This window comes from Scyliorhinus torazame, chromosome 16 (genome assembly GCF_047496885.1).
Source record: "Scyliorhinus torazame isolate Kashiwa2021f chromosome 16, sScyTor2.1, whole genome shotgun sequence".
Lineage (NCBI taxonomy): Eukaryota > Metazoa > Chordata > Chondrichthyes > Carcharhiniformes > Scyliorhinidae > Scyliorhinus > Scyliorhinus torazame.
The window spans coordinates 8,980,583-9,002,299 of record NC_092722.1 but is presented as its reverse complement, the minus strand read 5'-3'; the positions used below and the strand labels follow the sequence as shown (position 1 = coordinate 9,002,299).

The 21,717-nt window shown below is 47.4% G+C and overlaps 1 protein-coding gene across 3 annotated transcripts in view; it reads left to right on the top strand.

Moving 5' to 3' along the window:
• Positions 1-14,370, top strand: part of pik3cd (phosphatidylinositol-4,5-bisphosphate 3-kinase, catalytic subunit delta) — a 238,423-nt gene extending 224,053 nt beyond the window's left edge. For all 3 annotated transcript variants that reach the window (XM_072477912.1, XM_072477913.1, XM_072477914.1), the window contains 4 exons: positions 5,749-5,872; positions 6,993-7,138; positions 9,947-10,079; positions 12,354-14,370. In XM_072477912.1, coding sequence (XP_072334013.1) covers positions 5,749-5,872; positions 6,993-7,138; positions 9,947-10,079; positions 12,354-12,491 — 541 coding nt within the window. In that variant the 3' untranslated portion in view covers positions 12,492-14,370. The remainder of the gene's footprint in view (positions 1-5,748; positions 5,873-6,992; positions 7,139-9,946; positions 10,080-12,353) is intronic.
• The last annotated feature ends 7,347 nt before the right edge of the window (positions 14,371-21,717 follow it).

Below are 21,717 nucleotides of genomic sequence, written 5' to 3'. Positions count from 1 at the left end.
ATTATCTGCTAATTATTTTCGAGGCTCACCCTGAGCCTAGGTACATAGGCTCTACGTGGACCAATCCAGTTCAAAGAAGGCCACTCGCTACAAACTTCACATGGGCAATTAGGGCACAGTCCAAAGATGGGCAGGTTAGGTGGATTGGCCATTCTAAATTGCCCTTAGTGTCCAAATTGCCCTTAGTGTTGGGTGGGGTTACTGGGTTATGGGGATAGGGTAGGGGTGTGGGGTTGGGTAGGGTGCTCTTTCCAAGAGCCGGTGCAGACTCGATGGGCCAAATGGCCTCCTTCTGCACTGTAAATTCTATGATTCTAAGGTGCGGGCAATAAACATGCTGGCCTTGCCACATCCTTTGAAAGGTGCTCACTTCCCGTCAAAGAATTTTGAAAAGAGGCCTGCGTTCTGATTAGTGAGAGTGGCATCCGGGATGATTTAGCCCTCCATAGCTGATGTGGGTCTCAATTGCCAAGAGATAAGCAAATATAAGCAAGTAACTACACTTCCCACCACCCCAAGCCATATAGAGTATGACATTTGTAGCTGTTGTGGTGATATGCCTGTAAGCAATTTCATAGTTGGATGGCGTGCGACCTCCAACCAGCAGGTGGCGGTGCAGACTCACCATGCGGTCTCAAGGCCGTGGTCATGTGACCAGGGACTCCCATACAAGTAGAGACACATCCGGCCATCAGCAGATGGTTGTAGGAGATGGTAGAAGACAGACAGGTGAAAAGTCGGTGCTAGGTGTAGTTCCAGAGGAGTATAAAGAAACTCCATGATAAGATGCTCTATAACAGATTGCTATCTTACCCCACGAGACTCAATGAAGATCCTGGTTTGGACAAGTGGCAGTGTTTGGTGGATTTCTCTGCAAGGTGTAGAACACCAAACACAACAGTTGTGTGTCCACACCAATCAATAGTAGCGAAATGGAACCAGTGGAGATTTGAACCCTAGTTAACGGAGCATGATTGGTGATTCCAGTCCACAGGCAGATATTTAAACTCTGAAGATCAAATCTGCTCCTATTCCGCTGCCTAATTCGATACATTTTAGCAGCAATAAAATTTTGAAAAATTTTCAATGTGTAGAATTTATTTAAAAATACATTTAAAATTACCTCTGTTTTTTTTTCAAATTTTGCCCCATCAAAGATAAAATTAGATAGATTGTAAATAAAATACGTTAAAGCTAATTCAAATTATGTTTTAAAAATTCCTGATGCAACAAAATGGGACTTTGTACTGAAAAGCCCCCCACCCCAAAATCTAAATGTTTCCTGTTTCAAATTGCACGTCACTGAAGAATAGCAAGGCTGCAGCAACGTTAAAATATAAAATATTTGAAGCCTTTTTTTTTTTATTTTTAAATTTAGCGTACCCAATTCATTTTTTCCAATTAAGGGGCAATTTAGCGTGGCCAATCCACCTACCCTGCACATCTTTGGGTTGTGGGGGAGAAACCCACGCAAACACGGGGAGAATGTGCAAACTCCACACGGACAGTGACCCAGAGCCAGGATCGAACTTGGGACCTCGGCGCTGTGAGGCAGCAGTGCTAACCCACTGCGCAACCGAACTGCCCTGGAGCCTTTTTAAACTGCGTACTCTAATGTGGTTCTTTTGTGTAAATCTAAAATGGTAAAGGTATTTGCGTCTGACACCCACAACGTTCCAGGTTGAGGCCCCACTCCAGGGTTTGAACGCAATAAAAACAGGCTGGCGCTTCAGGGCGGTACCGAGGGAGTGCTGCACTGTTGGAGGCCCTGGCTTTCACTCGAGGTGTTAAACCGAGGCCTGCTCAGGTGTAAGTTAAGGATTCCATTGCACACTTTCGATAAAGAGCAGGGGAGTTACCCCTTGCTGTCCAGGCACAATATTTATCCCTCGATTGACATCAGAAAAAGCTGATTTACTTGCCATTGTTACGTTGCTGCTTGTGGGAACTTGCTGGATGCAGATTGGCTGCTGAATTTCCTTCTTTTACAACAGTGACTACATTTCAAAAAGTACTTCGTTGGGTGGGAAGCACTTTGAGACGTTGGGTGATCGTGAAAGGTGCTATAGAAATGCAAGCCTTTCTTTTTATTCTTTCCTGTTTCCCCATGTTGGTGATTGATCTATCTTAACCACACGATGGGGCCAGCCCAGGCAATTCACAACCAGCGAATCCGTTCTCAACACAACCATATTGTTTTCCTGCCATGATGTGTTCACGCTGTGATGTTTCTGTGCTACCCTTCCCCCTTCTGAGCGCCCTCATTCCAGCTCCCAGGCTACTTCACTCCCAGGCCTGTATTCATATCCGGCTCCTTGCCCGCTCCCTGGCTGTCAAGGCCTCTCCTTCTCCTTTCTGTGAAAACCTTCCTTCGCAGACCAGTCCATAAACTGGGAGAACTCTGCTAAATTTTAATAATGGGATATATATCTCTAAACTAAAATCAGTGAGAGTGGAGAGCACAGCTCTGACAATTTAACTCAAATGTCACCACAAATGTTATTCCCTCTTTTACTTATTTTAAATTCATTCATGGGATTCATGGCAGGACAGTGGTTTGCACTGCTGCCTCTCAGCGCCAGGGACCCGGGTTCGATTCAGACCTCTGGTGACTGTGCGAAGTCTGCACGTCCTCCCCGTGTCTGCGTGGGTTTCCTCCGGGTGCTCCGGTTTCCTCCCACAGTCCAAAGACGTGCAGGTTAGGTGGATTGGCCACGATCACTGTGCGGGGTTACGGGGAAAGGGCGGGGGAGTGGGCCTAGGTTGAGATGCTCTTTCAGAGGGTCGGTGCAGACTCGATGGGCTGAATGGCCTCCTTCTGCACTGTAGGGATTCTATGGATATTATGGGATGTGGGCATTGCTGATAAGCCCAGCACATACTGCCCATCTCTAATCGCTCGCAACTGAGTGGTGTGTTTGAAAATGTCAGAGAGACATGGTGGCTTCCCACATTGACAGGCTGTGGCTCAGCAGATTTCATTCCCTAAAGGGCATTAGTGAACCAGATGGGTTTTTAACTACAATCTGTAACTTTCACGGCCACCGTTTTGAGACCAGCTTTTTATTCCAGATTTATTTACTGAATTCATTTGAAGTTCCCCAGCTGTCATGAACCCATGCCTGCGGGTCATTAACCTGGATTAGCAGTAACATCACCCCCATACCACCCTCCCCACTGTGGTGAACTGTCAGCGGGTAATAAATTCAATATTTATAAGTTGCACAGAAACAGGGACTAGGGATAACCCTGGGAATTACAGGCCAGTTAGTCTTACTTCGGTGGTAGGCAAAGTAATGGAAAGGGTACTGAGGGACAGGATTTCTGAGCATCTGGAAAGACACTGCTTGATTAGGGATAGTCAGCGCGGTTTTGTGAGGGGTAGGTCTTGCCTTACAAGTCTTATTGAATTCTTTGAGGAGGTGACCAAGCATGTGGATGAAGGTAAAGCAGTGGATGTAGTGTACATGGATTTTAGTAAGGCATTTGATAAGGTTCCCCATGGTAGGCTTCTGCAGAAAGTAAGGAGGCATGGGATAGTGGGAAATTTGGCCAGTTGGATAACAAACTGGCTAACCGATAGAAGTCAGAGAGTGGTGGTGGATGGCAAATATTCAGCCTGGATCCCAGTTACCAGTGGCGTACCGCAGGGATCAGTTCTGGATCCTCTGCTGTTTGTGATTTTCATTAATGACTTGGATGAGGGAGTTGAAGGGTGGGTCAGTAAATTTGCAGACGATACGAAGATTGGTGGAGTTGTGGATAGTGAGGAGGGCTGTTGTCGGCTGCAAAGAGACATAGATAGGATGCAGAGCTGGGCTGAGAAGTGGCAGATGGAGTTTAACCCTGAAAAGTGTGAGGTTGTCCATTTTGGAAGGACAAATATGAATGCGGAATACAGGGTAACGGTAGAGTTCTTGGCAATGTGGAGGAGCAGAGAGATCTTGGGGTCTATGTTCATACATCTTTGAAAGTTGCCACTCAAGTGGATAGAGCTGTGAAGAAGGCCTATGGTGTGCTAGCGTTCATTAACAGAGGGATTGAATTTAAGAGCTGTGAGGTGATGATGCAGCTGTACAAAACTTTGGTAAGGCGACATTTGGAGTACTGTGTACAGTTCTGGTCGCCTCATTTTAGGAAGGATGTGGAAGCTTTGGAAAAGGTGCAAAGGAGATTTACCAGGATGTTGCCTGGAATAGAGAGTAGGTCTTACGAGGAAAGGTTGAGGGTGCTAGGCCTTTTCTCATTAGAACGGAGAAGGATGAGGGGCGACTTGATAGAGGTTTATAAGATGATCAGGGGAATAGATAGAGTAGACAGTCAGAGACTTTTTCCCCGGGTGGAACAAACCATTACAAGGGGACATAAATTTAAGGTGAATGGTGGAAGATATAGGGGGGATGTCAGAGGTAGGTTCTTTACCCAGAGAGTAGTGGGGGCATGGAATGCACTGCCTGTGGAAGTAGTTGAGTCGGAAACATTAGGGACCTTCAAGCAGCTATTGGATAGGTACATGGATTACGGTAAAATGATATAGTGTAGATTTATTTGTTCTTAAGTGCAGCACGGTAGCATTGTGGATAGCACAATTGCTTCACAGCTCCAGGGTCCCAGGTTCGATTCCGGCTTGGGTTACTGTCTGTGCGGAGTCTGCACATCCTCCCCGTGTGTGCGTGGGTTTCCTCCGGGTGCTCCGGTTTCCTCCCACAGTCCAAAGATGTGCAGGTTAGGTGGATTGGCCATGATAAATTGCCCTTCGTGTCCAAAATTGCCCTTAGTGTTGGGTGGAGGTGTTGACCTTGGGTAAGGTGCTCTTTCCAAGAGCCGGTGCAGACTCAGTGGGCCGAATGGCCTCCTTCTGCACAATAAATTCAATTATAATCTATGATTAATCTAGGACAAAGGTTCGGCACAACATCGTGGGCCAAAGGGCCTGTTCTGTGCTGTATTTTTCTATGTTCTATGTTCTATTTGTGGTGGGGGCGGGGGAAGCAATCAAGCCACGATTTTTCCCCACAGATCATACTTTGCACTTTCTCCATCAGACTTGACCTTGACTTGACATTGAGTTTCAATGAGGTGAGCGATAGTTTGAAATCTGTGTCAGACCCGATCATGACGCTACCGATTTTAATCAGTTTCCGAGATATTTTACCTTTTTATTGATTCATTGATGGGATGTGGGCCTCGCTGGCTGGGTCAGCAACCATTGCCCATCCCCAATTGCCCTCTGGTGCCAGGTGTTTGCTTTCCCTGTTCGTGTTTCTCGTGTTCGCTACATTCACGGGCCTGAGGTGCGGAGACGTCAGCATGTGCGGGACGCTGAGGGAGTGCCTCAGTGTCAGGCATGCCATCTTCCAGATTTTCGCTCAAAAAAGGCCTCCTCCTGCTCCTATCTTCTATGTATCTATGAAATATTAAACTAGTGAGGCTACGTAATGTGGAAACAGGGCAACTTAGTCACCAGCAGTAAATATACATCTGCAACTCTTTCCTTCCATGTGGTTACAGTCAATGACCTTGTTTCGGTATCTTTTAATCGTCGGGTGCCTCGCAGCAGAAATCTGTATTTTCAGCCACAGTTTTGCTTCCCTTTTAATGAAATAGAAGAGACTTGTCGCAAGGTGATTGTTACACAGAGCGGGTGACAACCAGGAGCCAATATTCATTTGGAATCCGTAGCCACAGGGAATTGTGAAATGATATTTGCACTGATGGATAAAGTTGATTTTCTCTTCACCCTGGCAGGGAAGCACTGGATCGAGCTATTGAGGAGTTCACCCTCTCGTGTGCCGGCTACTGTGTAGCCACCTATGTGCTGGGAATCGGAGATCGACACAGCGACAACATTATGATCAAGGAAAATGGACAGGTACGCGGGGGTTTGAGAGAAAGCGGATTACTTGGATTACAAAATAACGCGTGGCGGGGAATTCCCAACGGGGTTTGGGATTGGGAAGCACGACCAACTTTCCTTCTTGTCTCATCCCAGGAATCGCGGATCCAGTGGCAAACATCCCCTGCATCTACCCTATCAGAAATCACTCAGCTCCGCACAGTCTAGTGACCAGAGCACAGCGCAGTGATGTATGTCACACGTTTTCAGGCACTCACCTCTATTGCAAAAGTTCCATTTTCTAGGATAGGTGTAAACTGTGTAACCCTCCCCCCACCCCCCTAAAAAACAAGCTGCTGATCTAACTTTCAGCCTGATTGAGGGTCAGTCTGTGAAATGAGCAGGCTATGGACAAAGTCTGTCCACATGACCTGAGCACAGAGTCTAGGCTGATGCCGCTGTGTAACACTGTGAAAGTGTTGCATTGTCAGAGGGGCGATCGGTCAGGTGGGATCTAAAACAGATTGGGGGGGGGATGATATAAAGGTCCTATGTATAGAGAGTAAGGAGTTCTTCTCTTGTTGTTTGTCCACCATCATTAAAACAGATGAACTGAACTTTCACCATATTTGTTGTTTTGGGGACTTTTCTTTGCACAAATGGACGGCTTTGTTTACCCACAAGAAAGTGTTGACTACTGTTTGGTTACTATACAAATGCACATGTAATCCTCATTACCAGTGGGGTGGTGGAATAGTAAAACATGTTGGGTTTGAAGGGACCTGCTAAATTTCCATTAGGACAGGGGATACAGTGATAGTGGTTCCAGGTCGATAAGAAATGTACGGTTTGAAAGGGTCGACTGGGTGGATCTTCTGCCCAGAGCATTGACAATTTTGCTACTGTTAACAAATTGAGGAAAGGTTTCTTCATGTTCAGCGCTCAAACTGAATCAGCTACCTGAACTGGCCTCGCCCTATCCCATCGTCTGAGCTGGAGTCCCAATCTGAAATGCTAGATAATTCTCTTATAATCCCCACATTCTCACCAGACGATTTCCTAGGATCAGCTGTAGCCCTTCACTGCCCATTAATTTTATTCCAGGAGATCTTTCCGATGTAAAAATAATGCATTTTTGACCCTTTGTCGCCCGCAGCTCTTCCACATCGATTTCGGACACTTCCTTGGCAACTTTAAGAGCAAGTTTGGGATCAACAGAGAGCGGGTGCCGTTTATTTTAACTCATGACTTTGTTCACGTGATCCAGCAAGGAAAGACCAGCAACAGTGAGAAGTTTGAAAGGTAAACAAGGCGAGCGTCCCGCCTCTGTTACAATAGCCTCTGGGGCTGGCTGGAAACCAGAAGAGCCACAAGTTACTGACACGAGAACCCAGGCAGTGAGGCCCACACCAGGAGTGTAAACCCATGGAGCTGGGCCTCGATGAGGCGTCCGAGGTGTGAGCCAGTTAAAGTTATGAAGTGGTTCAATAGGGTCGACGTAGAGAAGATGTTATCACTTGTGAGGGGGCCTAAAATCAGGGTTCATAAATATAAGGTATACACTAATAAAGGCAACTCGAGAGAAATGTCTCGACCCAGAGGGTGTTTAGAATGTGGAATCTGCTGACAAATGGAGTGGTTGAGGTGAGTATCAGAGATGGATGTTAAAGGAAAGTTAAAGGAACATGCGGGAGAAAAAGAGATGGCAAGATGTGCAGATAGGGTTGGATCAAGCAGGGAGGAGGAGGTTTGCGTGGATCACAAACACTGGCATAGGCCATCACAAACATAGGCCTAATGAGATCACGCGACCAGTTCCTAAACTGCAAGCTGCCATTCTGTGTATCAAATTACCCCCTTTAAAACCCAACAGAATTTAAGAAGGAAGCTCAAATTTCACAGTGGAGGAAGTGGGCATTTGGTAATTAATTATCACGTGCCGTCCTTAGCAACAACGTCACTGAGGTACGTCGGATAGATTTGCGATGCTCCCATCCGCTTACAACAGGCACTGCTTTGCTTTCTGTCTCCCTCTCTCTCCCTCTTCTTCCTCCAATATTCCTCTCCCTATGTGGAATGCAAGTGAGCTCAGTAATCCCCTGATCGTAGCCACTGCAAAGTTAAACCTCACCCCCATTCCAGTGTGAGATGCCACACCTGGTGACAACAGGCAACAAACAAACACGTTTATGGCAGTATAATTGTGTTTGAGAAAATCTCCTGGAGTTTTCCCAGTGAGATCGACCATCAAATTATTAACAAAAGTAGCAGCGTTGAGGAGGACAAGGTCCCTCGTAAGAGATTTTAACTGTGGTTTTCTTTGATGAGGGACACATTTTGGGTCAGATTGGAATGATGGGCTGACTGAACGTTTCTTAATACTAAGAGGTCTTGTGTCGTACTGGATGAAGTTTTATGTGGATAATTTATTAATTGATGGGATGTGGGTGTGACTGGTAAGGCCAGCATTTGTTGCCCATCCCGAATAGCTCTCAAAACCGAGTGGCTTGCTGGGCCATTTCAGAGGGCAGTTAAGGGTCGACCCCTTGCATGGCTTGGGGGTCACATGTAGGCCAGACCGGGTAGGGATGGCAGATTTCCTTCCCTAAGGGACATCAGTGAACCAGATGGGTTTTTACAGCAATCAATGATCGTTTTGAGGTCGTCATTAGTCAGACTAGCTTTCAATTCCAGATTATATCAACTGAATCCACCAGCTGCCATGGTGGGATTTGAACCCCTGTCCGCAGAGCGTTAGCCTGAGCCTCTGGGTTACCAGGCCAATGGACATTGCCACTATCCCACCATCTCCCCTCTTGTAACTAAACTGTGGAATTACCTTAGCTGTGTTCTGCTTGCATTTTGTCAAAGCTTTGATTATCATTATTTCACCACCGCTACACTTGTCTCCTTGCGGTGATAATACGTAAAATCTGTGGAGAGGATGGATGGGATTCTCTGATCCTGAGGCTAAGTGTTGAGGCCGTCGGAAACGCCGTTCACGCCACTCCAGCTGCTGGATCCTGGCGTGAACTGGGCGCCGCGGGGTCCGCGCATGCCCAGTGGGGCCAACACCAACCCGCGCATGCACAGTGGCACCGGCGCCATCCCGCGCATGCGCGGTGTCTCCCTTCTCCGCGCCGGCCCCAACGCAACATGGCGCAACTACAGGGGCCGGCGTGGAAGAAAGGAGGCCCCCAGCCAGAGAGGCCGGCCCGCCGATCAGTGGGCCCCAATCGCGGGCCGGGCCACATCGGAGGCCGCCCCCCAGGGTCGGATCCCTCCTCCCCCCCACCCCAACCCCGACCCTTCCACACCGGATTCCCGCCGGCAGAGAGCAGGTGTGAACGGCGCCGGCGGGAGTCGGGACTCCGGTCGCGGAGATTCCGGGCTGAGAGAACCCCGCCTGATGTTGCCTCGTGTGGGAGAATCGCGTGATCGGGATCACTGTTTAAAAATAAGGAGTTGCTCATTTAAGACCAACACGAGGAGAATTGTTTCTTTGAGGGGGTTATGAGTCTCTGGAACTCTCTTCCTCAAAAGGCAGGGGAGCAGAATCTTTAAATATATTTAAGGCAGAGCCAGATAGATTCTTGACCAGGGGCTGAAAGGTTATCGGGAATGGGGCGGGAAGGTGGGGTTGTGGTTACAATCAGATCAGCAGCGATCTTATTGAATGGGGGAGCAAGCCCGAGGGGCCGAGTGGCTTACCCCAGCTCCTAATTCTTATGTTTATATTACACCAATAACTTTAGCTTACTCTGTAGTGAATTTTTTAAAAATACATTTTTATTCCTGGTGTCAGAATTTCTACACGAGCGTTATTAGATAGCAGAGGATAGGTTATGGGCCCAGCACGCCTTCGCTGTGCTCCAGTGTCAGCATTTCAATATTGATAAATTCCATGCTACACAAATCCAATGTTAATCATTTGAAACTGATAATAAGATGTAACACTCTCCAAATGAAGTGCTATCAATTTAAAAATTCTTTTTAGAATTTTTTTTTACAGTAAGTGGTTGTGTCGAATTTGCGTTGTTAAAATTCTAGGAATTCACAAGGGTTTTATCCTTTTGTTTACATTCCTATCCTGTTGCCGTCCTGGGGAAGGTTCCGGAAATGCTGTGAACAAGCCTACATGATCCTGCGCAAGCACTGCCCTCTCTTCATTAACCTCTTTGCACTGATGCAAGCTGCAGGGCTCCCCGAGCTCAGCTGCTCCAAAGATATCCAGTATCTCAAGGTGAGCGAATCAGTACTGTCTGCCTCGGCTCTGACACAATGCCGGCTGGTGGGGGGGGGGGGGGGGGGGGGGGGGGGGGGGGGGGGGGGGGGCTTAATTAAAACCCCTGAAATACAAGCAGAATCTCCCGGCGGAATGGTGCATGCGGAAACCTGCAATGCAGACAAGGCAAATCGCCCTCTGGTCATCTCCTGGCACATCAACAACACTCCAGATTGCAACCCATCTTAAATAGACTGGGAGGATCACAGGAATAAATAATATGATCAGTTTGGACATTGTCATGTAGAACTGTTTGGGTTCCCTTGCCTTACCAAGAGAGGGTCACATTCTGTCAGTAAGGGACATAGTAGTGAAGTGGCTAGGTTACTGGATTAGCAACCTCTGCAGAACCTGGTTTGTCTGCGATACGTGAGTTCAAATCCTACATGATTGCTTTGTGAATTTGTACAGCAACATTACTGAGTTTCAATTCCTGCAAAAAAAAAACAACATACTCTCAAACAATCTTGAATTTTCGAAATCCCCCACAGTCTCATGTTGCCCTCATTTTATCCATTTAAATAAACAATAATCTTGATTGTCACAAGTAGGCTTACATTAACACTGTAACAAAGTTACTGTGAAAAGCCCCGAGTCGCCACATTCCGGCGCCTGTTCGGGTACACGGAGGGAGAATTCAGAATGTCCAATTCACCTAACAAACCGTCTTTCAGGATTTGTGGGAGGAAACCGGAGCACCCGGAGGAAACCCACCCAGACCCGGGGAGAACGTGCAGACTCCGCACAGACAGTGACCCAAGCCGGGAATCGAACCTCGGACCCTATCGCTGTGAACTAACAGTGCTAACCACTGTGCTACCGTGCCGCCCTTCAGCCCCTCCAAGTGCTGACTGTAACTGGGTACATCTTCACGACCTCTGGCAGCCCTCTGATGCATCGCCTTGGCAGCAGGAGTCATTGTGACATAGAAGTAGGCCATTTGGCGCTGTCTGTAGAGCAATCCATTCATTCCCTATCAGCGCATCCAATTTCGTTTTGAAGTCATTCATCATCTCCACTTTCACCGTCCTCATAGGCAGAGTGCTGTGGCTCATTACCACTCGCTGCCTAACATAGTCCTCCGTACATCCCCCCCACCCCCGTGTTGCTTGCCCAGAACATGAAATCTGTCTCCACTCATCATTATCAGCTGATGGAAACAGCAGTTTTTTTTGTCCAGCTTATCTTAACCTTTGCGAATCCCGTATGGAATTCATTGACCAAGGGAGCTGCTTCCTTTCTTGGGAAAGGAGACCGGAACCATACGCAGTACACACAGTATTCCAGCTTCAGCATCAACAGTTTCTCTGCAGATGGGTGGAGATGGGGTCCCATCAGCGAGCAGCTCCCCTTGTGATCTGGAGTTCAATGTCTGCTCTGCCAGACCCCGATGATGTGAGATCTGTTCAGACCTGGTCCGGTGGTGAAGTGCAAAGTTTCCCCACTTAAGCCACTGGCTGACAGACTGAATCCTCATGACTAGCGGGCTGTCCCAACCTGGGAACTGAGATTAGAAAGGGCAGGTATCTTTTGGAAGGATTGCCACATTGTTTTTGATATTAATTTAAGGAGGGGGAGAGGAGGCAGAGTCGTTAATAGTAAAAGATCAGTTTCTCCTTTGGGCGTTTAATATTACACAGGTAATCCTTATCATAAGTTCATAAGGTATAAGTTCATAGGTTCATAGGTTCATAAGATATAGGAGCAGAATTAGGCCATTCGGCCCATCAAGTCTGCTCCGCCATTCTATCGTGGTTGATATGTTCCTCATCTGCTACCTACATTGCTACAAACCAAGAGCTGGATTGCAAAATCAGCCAGAGCATCTCCTCCCTAGTACACGTGACCTAGGAGCAGGAGTTGGCAATTCAGCCTCCCGGGCCTAAACACCCTCAATGTGATGATGGCTGATCCCATCCTGGCCTCAACTCCACCGTCCTGCCCGTTCTCCACAACCCTTCAGCCCATTACCAATTAAAAATCTGCCTAACTCCTCCTTGAATTTACTCACTGTCCCAGCATCCACCGCACTCCGGGGTAGCGAATTCCACAGATTCACAACCCTTTGGGAGAAGTAGTTTTTCCTCAATCTATAAGTACTGGGTAAGAATAAGGTACCTGACGTGTGTGATGTTCAGTGCCAGTTGGATCGGTCACTGCTTGCGCAATTGATGCTCTCGTTATTGAGGAGTTACAGATTTTCACTTTATAATTACGGATTTTGTTTGCCAGGATTCACTAGCTTTAGGAAAAACAGAAGATGAGGCGCTTAAACACTTCAAAATGAAATTTGATGAAGCATTGCGAGAAAGCTGGAAGACCAAAGTGAATTGGATGGCGCACAATGTAGCCAAAGACAATCGGTCATAGCTGAACTCTTTCTCTAAAGCCTTTAATTAAAAGAAGAAGGCGGCCGAGTGACTGATAACAACCTGTTGACATACCACAGCTACAATGAAGTCAATAAGTGATTGCCAAGCCAATATGATTATGAAGAATACAAAGCTTTCTCAACAGTTTATGACCGTTGAAAGATGTTTACATGTGCAATGTAGTTACTTGCACTGTCTGCAACCACTTCCCTTCGATTCCAGAGTCTGAGGTACAGAACTGGCACTGAATATGCATTTTAATTACCCAGGTTCAGGGGCCTCCTGCCCTCTCCCTACAGGCCTGTTGCACTCTTAAACACGTCCACTTATTCTCTTGGATTTTGCCTTTCAGTTTAGCTGTTCAGTAGACTCAGTAAGACTGGCAACAGGTTTGGAGCCAGTAACTTGAACAGGGAAAGGTGCAAGGAAAGGTGAAGAAGCTAACTGTTCAGTCTGAAAATAATGTAGATACCATCATTTCCTGTGACGGCAGCAAGATAGCTCTGAGCCAGATCCCCCCCCCCCCTGCCCAACAGAAGCGCAGGCAAGCAGATCGGAATTTCCAGAACTTCAAGCACCAGTGTCTTCCTGTGCTCGGCCCTTGCTCGCTTTGGGCTGAGGTCAGATGTCTTTGCCCCTCCACTCGCCCATCCCTGAAGTGGGGCGCTCTGCTTCCGTGAAGCATCCCGAAAAAACTACGTCATGTGTGGACTCAATCAAAGGAGCATCGTAATAGTTTATGAGAGCTGGTTGACTGGTCAATCCTCACTCTGTTGGGTCAATAGATTGATCAGCAACGGTAGGAATAAAGCATCTGTAACATTTCACTGTTCTGATCATTAATGAAGAGCTGATTGTTGTGACCCCTGTGTGTATCTACAACCGAGATGGATTGAGTGAGAGGGCAGCTTACCAAGAACATTGGGGGGTTTTCTCCAACATGGGCGGTACCTGCTTCCTGAATCATTTTTATCACAAAAGAGGAAAATATGGTTATATTTATAAGTGGTCAATTGAAAATATGTCTGCAAGGTACTAATTTAATGAGCTTTGTTGTTGATGGATGCCATATCATCAACAGATGTTTTGTAGATTACCGGCCTTCCCCTTCCTGGGTGTTTGTCAGCGGGAAGCACTGCATTGCAGAACTGTCACGGGGCAATTTTAGTTTCAATTCTGCAGAGCCATATTTAACAGCAGTGCCCCTTCAATAGCTTCACTGTAGTGGGAGCTAGTGACAGGTCCTGTTGGTACAGAGTACGTCCAAGGGCTCGAGGAGGGAAGAGGAAGAGAATTAGGGGAAGAGGGGAAGACTACATTCCCCGTGTTCAAAGTTTCAGCTCCTTTGGAGAGAGCATTGGGGGGGGGGGTCACCGTGAGCCCAACGAGTGTTGGTGAGGGACCAAAGCAAGATGACTTGTTTCAGAGTCCGTGATCCGAAGCACATTTGGGATACCTTTCCGAAGAGCTTCACAAACCACTGTGGACATGGAACATTTTGAGACCAGAGATTTTGCCTCGGCCCTACTTACCACCAAGATAGACTTGTGTCCATCGCACTTATTTGATTAGCTGCAAGGGTAGTAGGAAATGCACCTTGATGAAGTTAAATGTGCCTTTGTTTTGCTTCTTATGCAAACTTATTTGTGTAAATCGAGCTTATTTAATATTTGCATATTTAAAAATAAGGTTGAATGTTTTTGTTTTTATTTGAGGCACATTTTGTGCTCTGCAGAATCTTGAGCAATTGCTCCTAAAGGAATATGTTTACAAAATTAATACGCCAGGACTTCTGAAATGCTTTGTATAGACTAACTTTGTTGTATTTTTTCCTGATTTTAGAAACTTTAAAATTTGGCACATACTGTCAAACTGCATCAACGTTCCGTGTACATCCTATATCTATCCCGAGATACGTGGCCAAGACATTAGATTGTTAATAGGCGTTAACTGTTGCGTCTGCACAACCCCACTCAGTGGTGGGAATAATTGGACCCTAAAGTGGGCAGTAAGTTGTCATTGCAATTGGCCCGTGTGCCAGCCTGAGGCCCAGGCCAGGTTTCAGCGTTGGCGTCGCACTTCAGTGAAAGCCATGGGCCACCAAATGGGTGGCAGAGCTTGCCGTTAGAGGCCTCACAGATTGCAGCTGAACTTTCACACCAAACCAAGTCTGTCAGACCTCAGGGGATTGGGGCATCCGAGGGGGGTGAACCCAACCATTCCAGCACCGGAGAGCAGTCCTTGGGTGTGGAGCATCAAAAAGTTGCAACTCTCTTTTGGAGACCCCCACCCCCACCCCGAGCAGCTCTTTCAATGACCAGCGGATTAGATTGTTCACAACCTGGCAGAATGAGGTGGACCTCCTGCAGTGGAAGCAACATCTATTCACACCTGAATTCCACACCTGACGGGCAGCACAGTAGCACAAGTGATTAGCACTGTGGCTTCACAGCACCAGGGTCCCAGGTTCGATTCCCTGCTGGGTCGCTGTCTGTGCGGAGTCTGCACGTTCTCCCCGTGTCTGCATGGGTTTCCTCCGGGCGCTCCGGTTTCCTCCCACAGTCCAAAGACGTGCAGGTTAGCCAGGAATACGGCTTCAGCCAAGTCCATGGGTGACATTGGAGGGACTGGTGGGTAGACATTCCCCCTTGCCCCTCGATGTGCAACCACTTTTCTTGGGCACGAGTTGAATACGTCTTGCTCAACATTAAATATTAATTTCCCAAGTGTATGAGCTGCATTTCCTCAGTGTCATCCATTACTCAGCAAAAGCTGGCTCTCTTCATCTTGTATTACTCCCTTTGTGACTGCGTGTGTGCATGTGCGCGTTCGTCATCGTTGCCCGCCACAGTACACCACGGCTTAAGCTGCAGTCTCTTTGCAATTCCACTCCCGCTCTTGGGGGCTCTTCTGGAATGTGTGTGCCTTTGAGAAACAGGCAGTAGGAATGCAGTAGCTTTAGCTTGGAGGGAACTGAGGAGCTGAGTAAAATGGACAGTCAACTCAGCTTCACCTGTCTTCCACTGTCATACATTGGGAAGATCCACCCTGTCACGTACGAGTGCCGCAGAGTCGGGAGGATTGCTACTCTTCCTCCGGAACCCTCGGCCCACTTTCCAAGTGAATCTAGATTCCAGCTTCCAGATTGAGGGTATGTTTCATTACCTTCACCCATTCAAAGCTGTGCCTGCAGAATTGTGAAGTATTTTAATCAATACACTAGCAGGTGACAGTTTTGCTGATGTCTGCGTACAAAGGCTAAATGGTTTAAATTATAAAGTGAATCAAAAAGGGGTGATGGACTGTGTACCACACAAATCTCTCCCCCTCCAAACGCCACCTCCCCTCCCTCCGCACCCCAATCCTGCCACAAGAGGCCACCGGTGTAAGATAGTCACAAAGAAATCAAAATGTGTATATTGGAAAAGTATCTTTACCCCGAGAGAGGTGCGACTGTGGAACTCTCTACCACAGGGGGTGGTTGAAGTGATTATGATAGACGCATTCAAGAGGAAACTGGATAAGGACATGAGGCAGTAGGCAATGGAGGGTTATGCTGATATCTAGATGAGGACGGCTGGGAGGAGGCTCGATGTATACGGAGCAGAAACACCGGCATTGCCAAATGGCCTTGTCTGTACCGTGAATGCTTTATAATATGAGAGGCTGGGGCCGCAACTTCAATACTGTGTCTGATTGCAGATCCTGGTTATACTTCCCAACTCTTAAAATAAACGTGACCTCCTATTAAAATGTGAAGCTTGTACAAGCTTCAAAGCACTGAAGGCTTTACAAGCAGTTGCTGGCTGCTGTAACTTATTTAAATTATTTAGCTTCACCAGCGGGATCCGGGTTAATTGCTTCTTGAAGTTTGGCATCTTCCTGTCGCTGTTGCTGTTGGCTGGCGGCCAAACTTTGAGAAGGCAGATAGGGTGAGAACTTAACTAGAAAGGTCATAAGTTTAAATGTTATCCTCCCCTGCCCTTGGCATTCAAGTGTTCCCATCTTCGCCACCAGATGGTGCCACCTCTGAGAGACAACTATTTTTTACGATGGGTGCTCCCTAAGAAAACCCGAGACCCACTGAACCAGCCCTGTTGACCTAATAAATGTCTTTATTTTTTAAAGTTGCGAAAGGTTTTGATCGAGTTGTTGCAGAGGGAATGTTTCATCTCGTAGACAAAACCGATAACTGGAGGCCAACAAAATGAGACAGTCGCCTAAAAATCCAACAGGACAAATTTATTTACTCAGAGAGTGGCAAGAGCTGGAACCTATACTACGTGGAGTCAAGCTGACCAACCATCCCGATTCCATGTTTTTGAGAAGCCATCCCATTCAGGATGCTGTTGGTCCCCGTATCCCTGACAATCAGATCTCGGGAGTTCACAGTATGCACTTGCCCATGCGTACAGTGCTCTCTTGGTAGTTCGCTCCCCCCGCTGCCTCACCAAACACCTCCATCAACCCCCCCCCCTTTCAGTCAAACTTCTCAGCAGCCACCCCCCCCCCCCCCCCCCCCCACTCCAATTGCCATATCTTACCACTTGTGAGTTGGTCATTCTGCAGGGAATGGTTGAGGTCAATAGTTGGACGGGGGGTCGCGCAGAGGGAGAGGGAATGGAGTGTTGAGGAAGGATGGGAGGAAGTCGAGAGGACCATTAACGCTAGCATGGGCTGGTTGGGCCGAGTGGCCAGGTTTGATGCTGAATATTCAATGTAACTACTGTCCCCCTACTGAAAGAGGGGGATCGAGTCTGAGGGTTTCCACTATCCTGTTGCCATGGTGACCTGCAAATAATCATATTTATTTGACCTTCCATTCAATCCCACCATTTAGACAATAAGCAGTGAGCACGTTTCCACCAGCTTCCCGTTTCACAGGCGTGCAATCCCTAAACCTGACTTCTCTTCTCTAACTGAGAGGCAGAAGATCCTCGAGTGATAAACCGGCCCCACAGGGGGCCAGCACGGCGCTGGAGCCGTTCACGCCGCTCCAGCCTCCTTACGGCGCCGCGCCAACCTGCGCATGCGCGGGGGACTTCTTTAGCGCGCCGGCCCCAACCCAACATTAGGCCCGGGGGTGGGGGGGGGGGGAGAGGCCGGCCCGCCGATCGGTGGGCCCCAATCGCGGGCCAGACCCCATCGGGGCCACACACCCCCCGTGAACGTGCGTGCCCCCCTCCCCCCCCCCCCCCCCCCCCTCACAGGCCGCCCCCCGACCGTTATGTCGTATCAGCACGGCCGTTCGGCCCATCCGGGCCAGGGAATCGGCGGCCTCGACGGTTCTATCGGCTGGCGGCGCGTTTGGCAAATGGCGGCGATTCTCTGCACCTCGGAGAATCGCGCGCCGCCGTCGTGGCACGGTTGCGGCGATTCTCCGGCCCGGCGCGGGGCTCGGAGAATAGCTCCCTAAGAACCTGTCTGTTTAAAGAACAGCCCTGCCTCCTTCAGATGGGCATCTTTGCCCCCAGCTTGGATGAACAGGTTAAAAATCGTGCCAGTGGGTTAAAACTGTCTCGTGATTTTAACACTTGTCTGTCTGGTTTCCACCAAGCGCTCAAGGTTAAAATCACACCTGACCTGCTGGTTTGCTAACATGGTACAGCATTGAACGGATCTTCCCCAGGGTCTCTTTTCTTTTGCGGAGGTGGGGTGGTGAGAGAGAAGAGGAAGGAAAAAAAAATAAAGACCTAAAAAATGGTGACTATCCCGCGTGGATGCAGAATGTTAAAAATGTTGTGTTAGCCATTTACTCCCCTGGTTTAAATCGTACACAATAAGCACTAATTGGAGACTGCAGTAGATGCCTGTCGGTGCGGTGGCGTGTCTATAAATCCTTGTTGTTTATACAGAATTTACAGTGTGTTCTTTTTAAAAAGAAAACCGGATACTTGTTGAGTTGAACTTTGCTTCAAATAACTTAATGCTTCTATCATTAAAATGGTCGAGTTGCATAATGAGAACAACTTTGTTGTATTTAATGTAAAATATGTGATCAAAAAGCAGAGAAGCTGCAGGAGATGCCAGCTTGTGGCACGGAGCTTATTGCCTTGTTTATGATGCAAGTGTTCCACCTCGATGATTAATCTATCGGAAATCTTTCAAACCCTGCCTGGAAACTACAACTGTGCGACCAGTGGCATCGTAAAATGCAGCCCTGTATTATTGAGAAGTGGACGTTTGAAATACCCCAGTGTGTTTGCAGAAGAAATGTTGGAAATAAAAAAAAAGTGAGATTAACCTGTTCAGTAGTTATTTAAATGCCACACTTAAAAAAAAAACTGACTTGCATTTATACAGCACGGTTCACGACCTTCAAATGTTCCAAAACACTTTATGGCTGCTGTAGTCACTGCTGCGATGTAGGAAACAAGGTGGCCAATTTTGTACACCGCAAGCTCCCACAAACAGAAATGTGACGAGGACCAGACAGTATGTGACTGAGGGATGGACATTGGGCGAGGCACTCAGCAGAAGTCGCCAGTGAGGATAAATGAGCCCTCGTTTTGACGCCTCATCTGAAAGGTTAATCTCCCTCCCTAACAGCACAGTGGATGTACCTACACCTCGGAGACTGCAGCGGTTCAAGAAGACAGCTCACCACCACCTTCTGAAGGGCAACTAGGGATGGGCAATAAATGCTGGCCTAACCAGCGACGCCCACATCCCATAAATGAACTTCTTAAAAGTTGCATTGCTGAGCAGCTCCTCTGGCTGTGCAGCCAAGGGAGCCGTTCACCAGAACTGGTCCCTGGCTGCTTTCTGCTGCTGTCTTAGCTGACATTGGCCATGCCAGGTTCAGAGAGAGAGAGAGAGAGTACAGTTAAATCTCTTGTTTCCTCCAGATACTGAGGAGCAAACAGCCACGACCCAGCGATTGTGTGTGGAGGTTTGCATGTGTGTGTTGGGGGGGGGGGGGGGGGGGGGTCCACTTGCATCGTCTCGGTTAAATTGACCTCGTTACTGCACAGGCTAGGCCAGGAGGAGGGGCCAAAGCGGCACCCGGGAAACCGCCAAGCTGTGTTGATATCTTGAGAACGCCGTTAGCAGGCATTAAAGAAGCGAGTTATTTTACACGGTTTAATTTCATGTTTTCTGCAACAACATATCAATCAGCAGCAAGACCGGCAGAATGAGACTGAGGGTTAAAAGTGAGAAAGCAGAGGTACAGCCTCCATTGTAAAAGTGGACAGATCCTGATACAGTCACAGATCTGTACCCGTGGGATGTGAAAATCCGGGCATCCGTGCCACCTCACACGAGCGACCTGGTTAATGGAGCGGTAGAGAGAGGGACTAATGCTTAAATGTTATCGAAGGACATTATACACTTTGCAAAACAATGCCAGCAGATCCTGTATGCAAATTAACCACAAACCGATCCATGCACAAGAAAATTCTGACTGTACCAGCGTGACTGTATTTACATCGCAGGCACTGGGTTTCCCAGCATCAGACTGAGAGATGTCAGAGGCGAGGAAGTGGTGGGTGATGGAAAATAAACAGTCGAGCATCCCAGGCCCAGGAACTCGCTGGGTCCCGCACGCAAGGGTATTTTCCATCGTTGAAGATTAGATATTGTTTGTGGAGTTTGCACATTCTCCCCGTGTTTGCGTGGGTTTCGCCCCCACAACCCAAAAGATGTGCAGGTTAGGTGGATTGGCCGCGCTAAATTGCCCCTTAATTGGAAAAAATGAATTGGGTACTCTAAATTTATAATTAAAAAAGGATGGTTCCCACTCATCTGTCAGCATGGTTCTGTGGGCAATGGGAACATTCACAGTGGTACGGGTAAAAGATGTTCTGCTGAAGCTGGGTAAGATGGAATGCTGTAAAGAGAACAGAATCCAATAATTGGTCAGGTGTAAAAGTGACATTCGGTGGCAAATTTGAAACAAAGCAGAAGTTGCCAAAAGTAATTTTGAAAACATTCAAAATGAGAATAACAGAATTTGGAGAAACGTAATTTGTTGTTATCCAATGTAAGTTATTAACATAGCTTTGAGACTTTTAAAAAATGAATGCCTGCCCTTCTTTTGAATTGCCTTGCAGTGTCACTTCAGATTGAAATCCCTTTGGTCACCACTAGATGGGGACGTGGCTATTTGGTTAACTTGTTGCTGTTCTACGGCACGCCCACCTCACCCGTGAACACACAGATCATCTCCTTGGGCTTAATGTTCTCTACATGAAGGTGCCAACTCTAAACAGGAATCTCCATAAGAGCTGATCTGGACATGGACTTTACATATGGAAATGACAAGCACTGACTGACCGGAACAATCCAAGGAGAAAATAAATTGCAGAGATCGGGGAAGCATTGGGCAGACTCCAATGGGCCAAAATGGCCTCCTCCTCTTCTGTGCTTCTATTGTTCCAAGTGGTCACACAAAAGGCAGCGAACCAAGTGTTGGGGGCACTTTTCACAGGGTACGGTGACCTAAACTCAACCCAGTGGTAACATTTTTAAAACATTCCTCAAATAAAGGAGTATTTTCATAGAGTGCTGCAAATGAAAGCACATTCATCCCATTCTAATGTTTCTGCTCTTTCCTGTAAACCCCCCACCCACAATGATCCTTTTATATTCACCCATTCAAACATTTATCCCTTCATCTTGACCTCTGGAGAAAATGTGAATATCATAGAACAGTACAGCACAGAACAGGCCCTTCGGCCCTCGATGTTGTGCCGAGCATTGTCCGAAACCAAGATCAAGCTATCCCACTCCCTGTCATACTGGTGTGCTCCATGTGCCTATCCAATACATTGTACTTTATAAAAACATTTCAAATTGTTATAACAGTAATATTTCCTTCAGAGATTTTATGAATAAAGTATATTTTCGAGAATTTTTGGAAACTCATAGCCCTTAGTTTAAAAGCGTCCTTCACCCCGCTGCTTTAGTTCTTTCAGTGAGAATCTTCAGTCTCTGTCTTCCTCTCCTTGTTTCCCCATTTGCCTGCGGCTGAAACAATATTTCATTATCCACAGTAATGTCCCCAGGTATCCTCACCCTTTGGCGCCACTCACGCTCACCATAACATTGCTGCTTTTGGCTCTGTAAGAAATAACCTGAGACCCAATACACTCCCTTTTCCAATCCTCAATACACTACCCCCACCCTCAATATAATAATCTTTATTGTTGTCACAAGTAGGCTTACATTAACACTGCACTGAAGTTACTGTGAACAATCCCTAGTCGCCACATTCCGGCGCC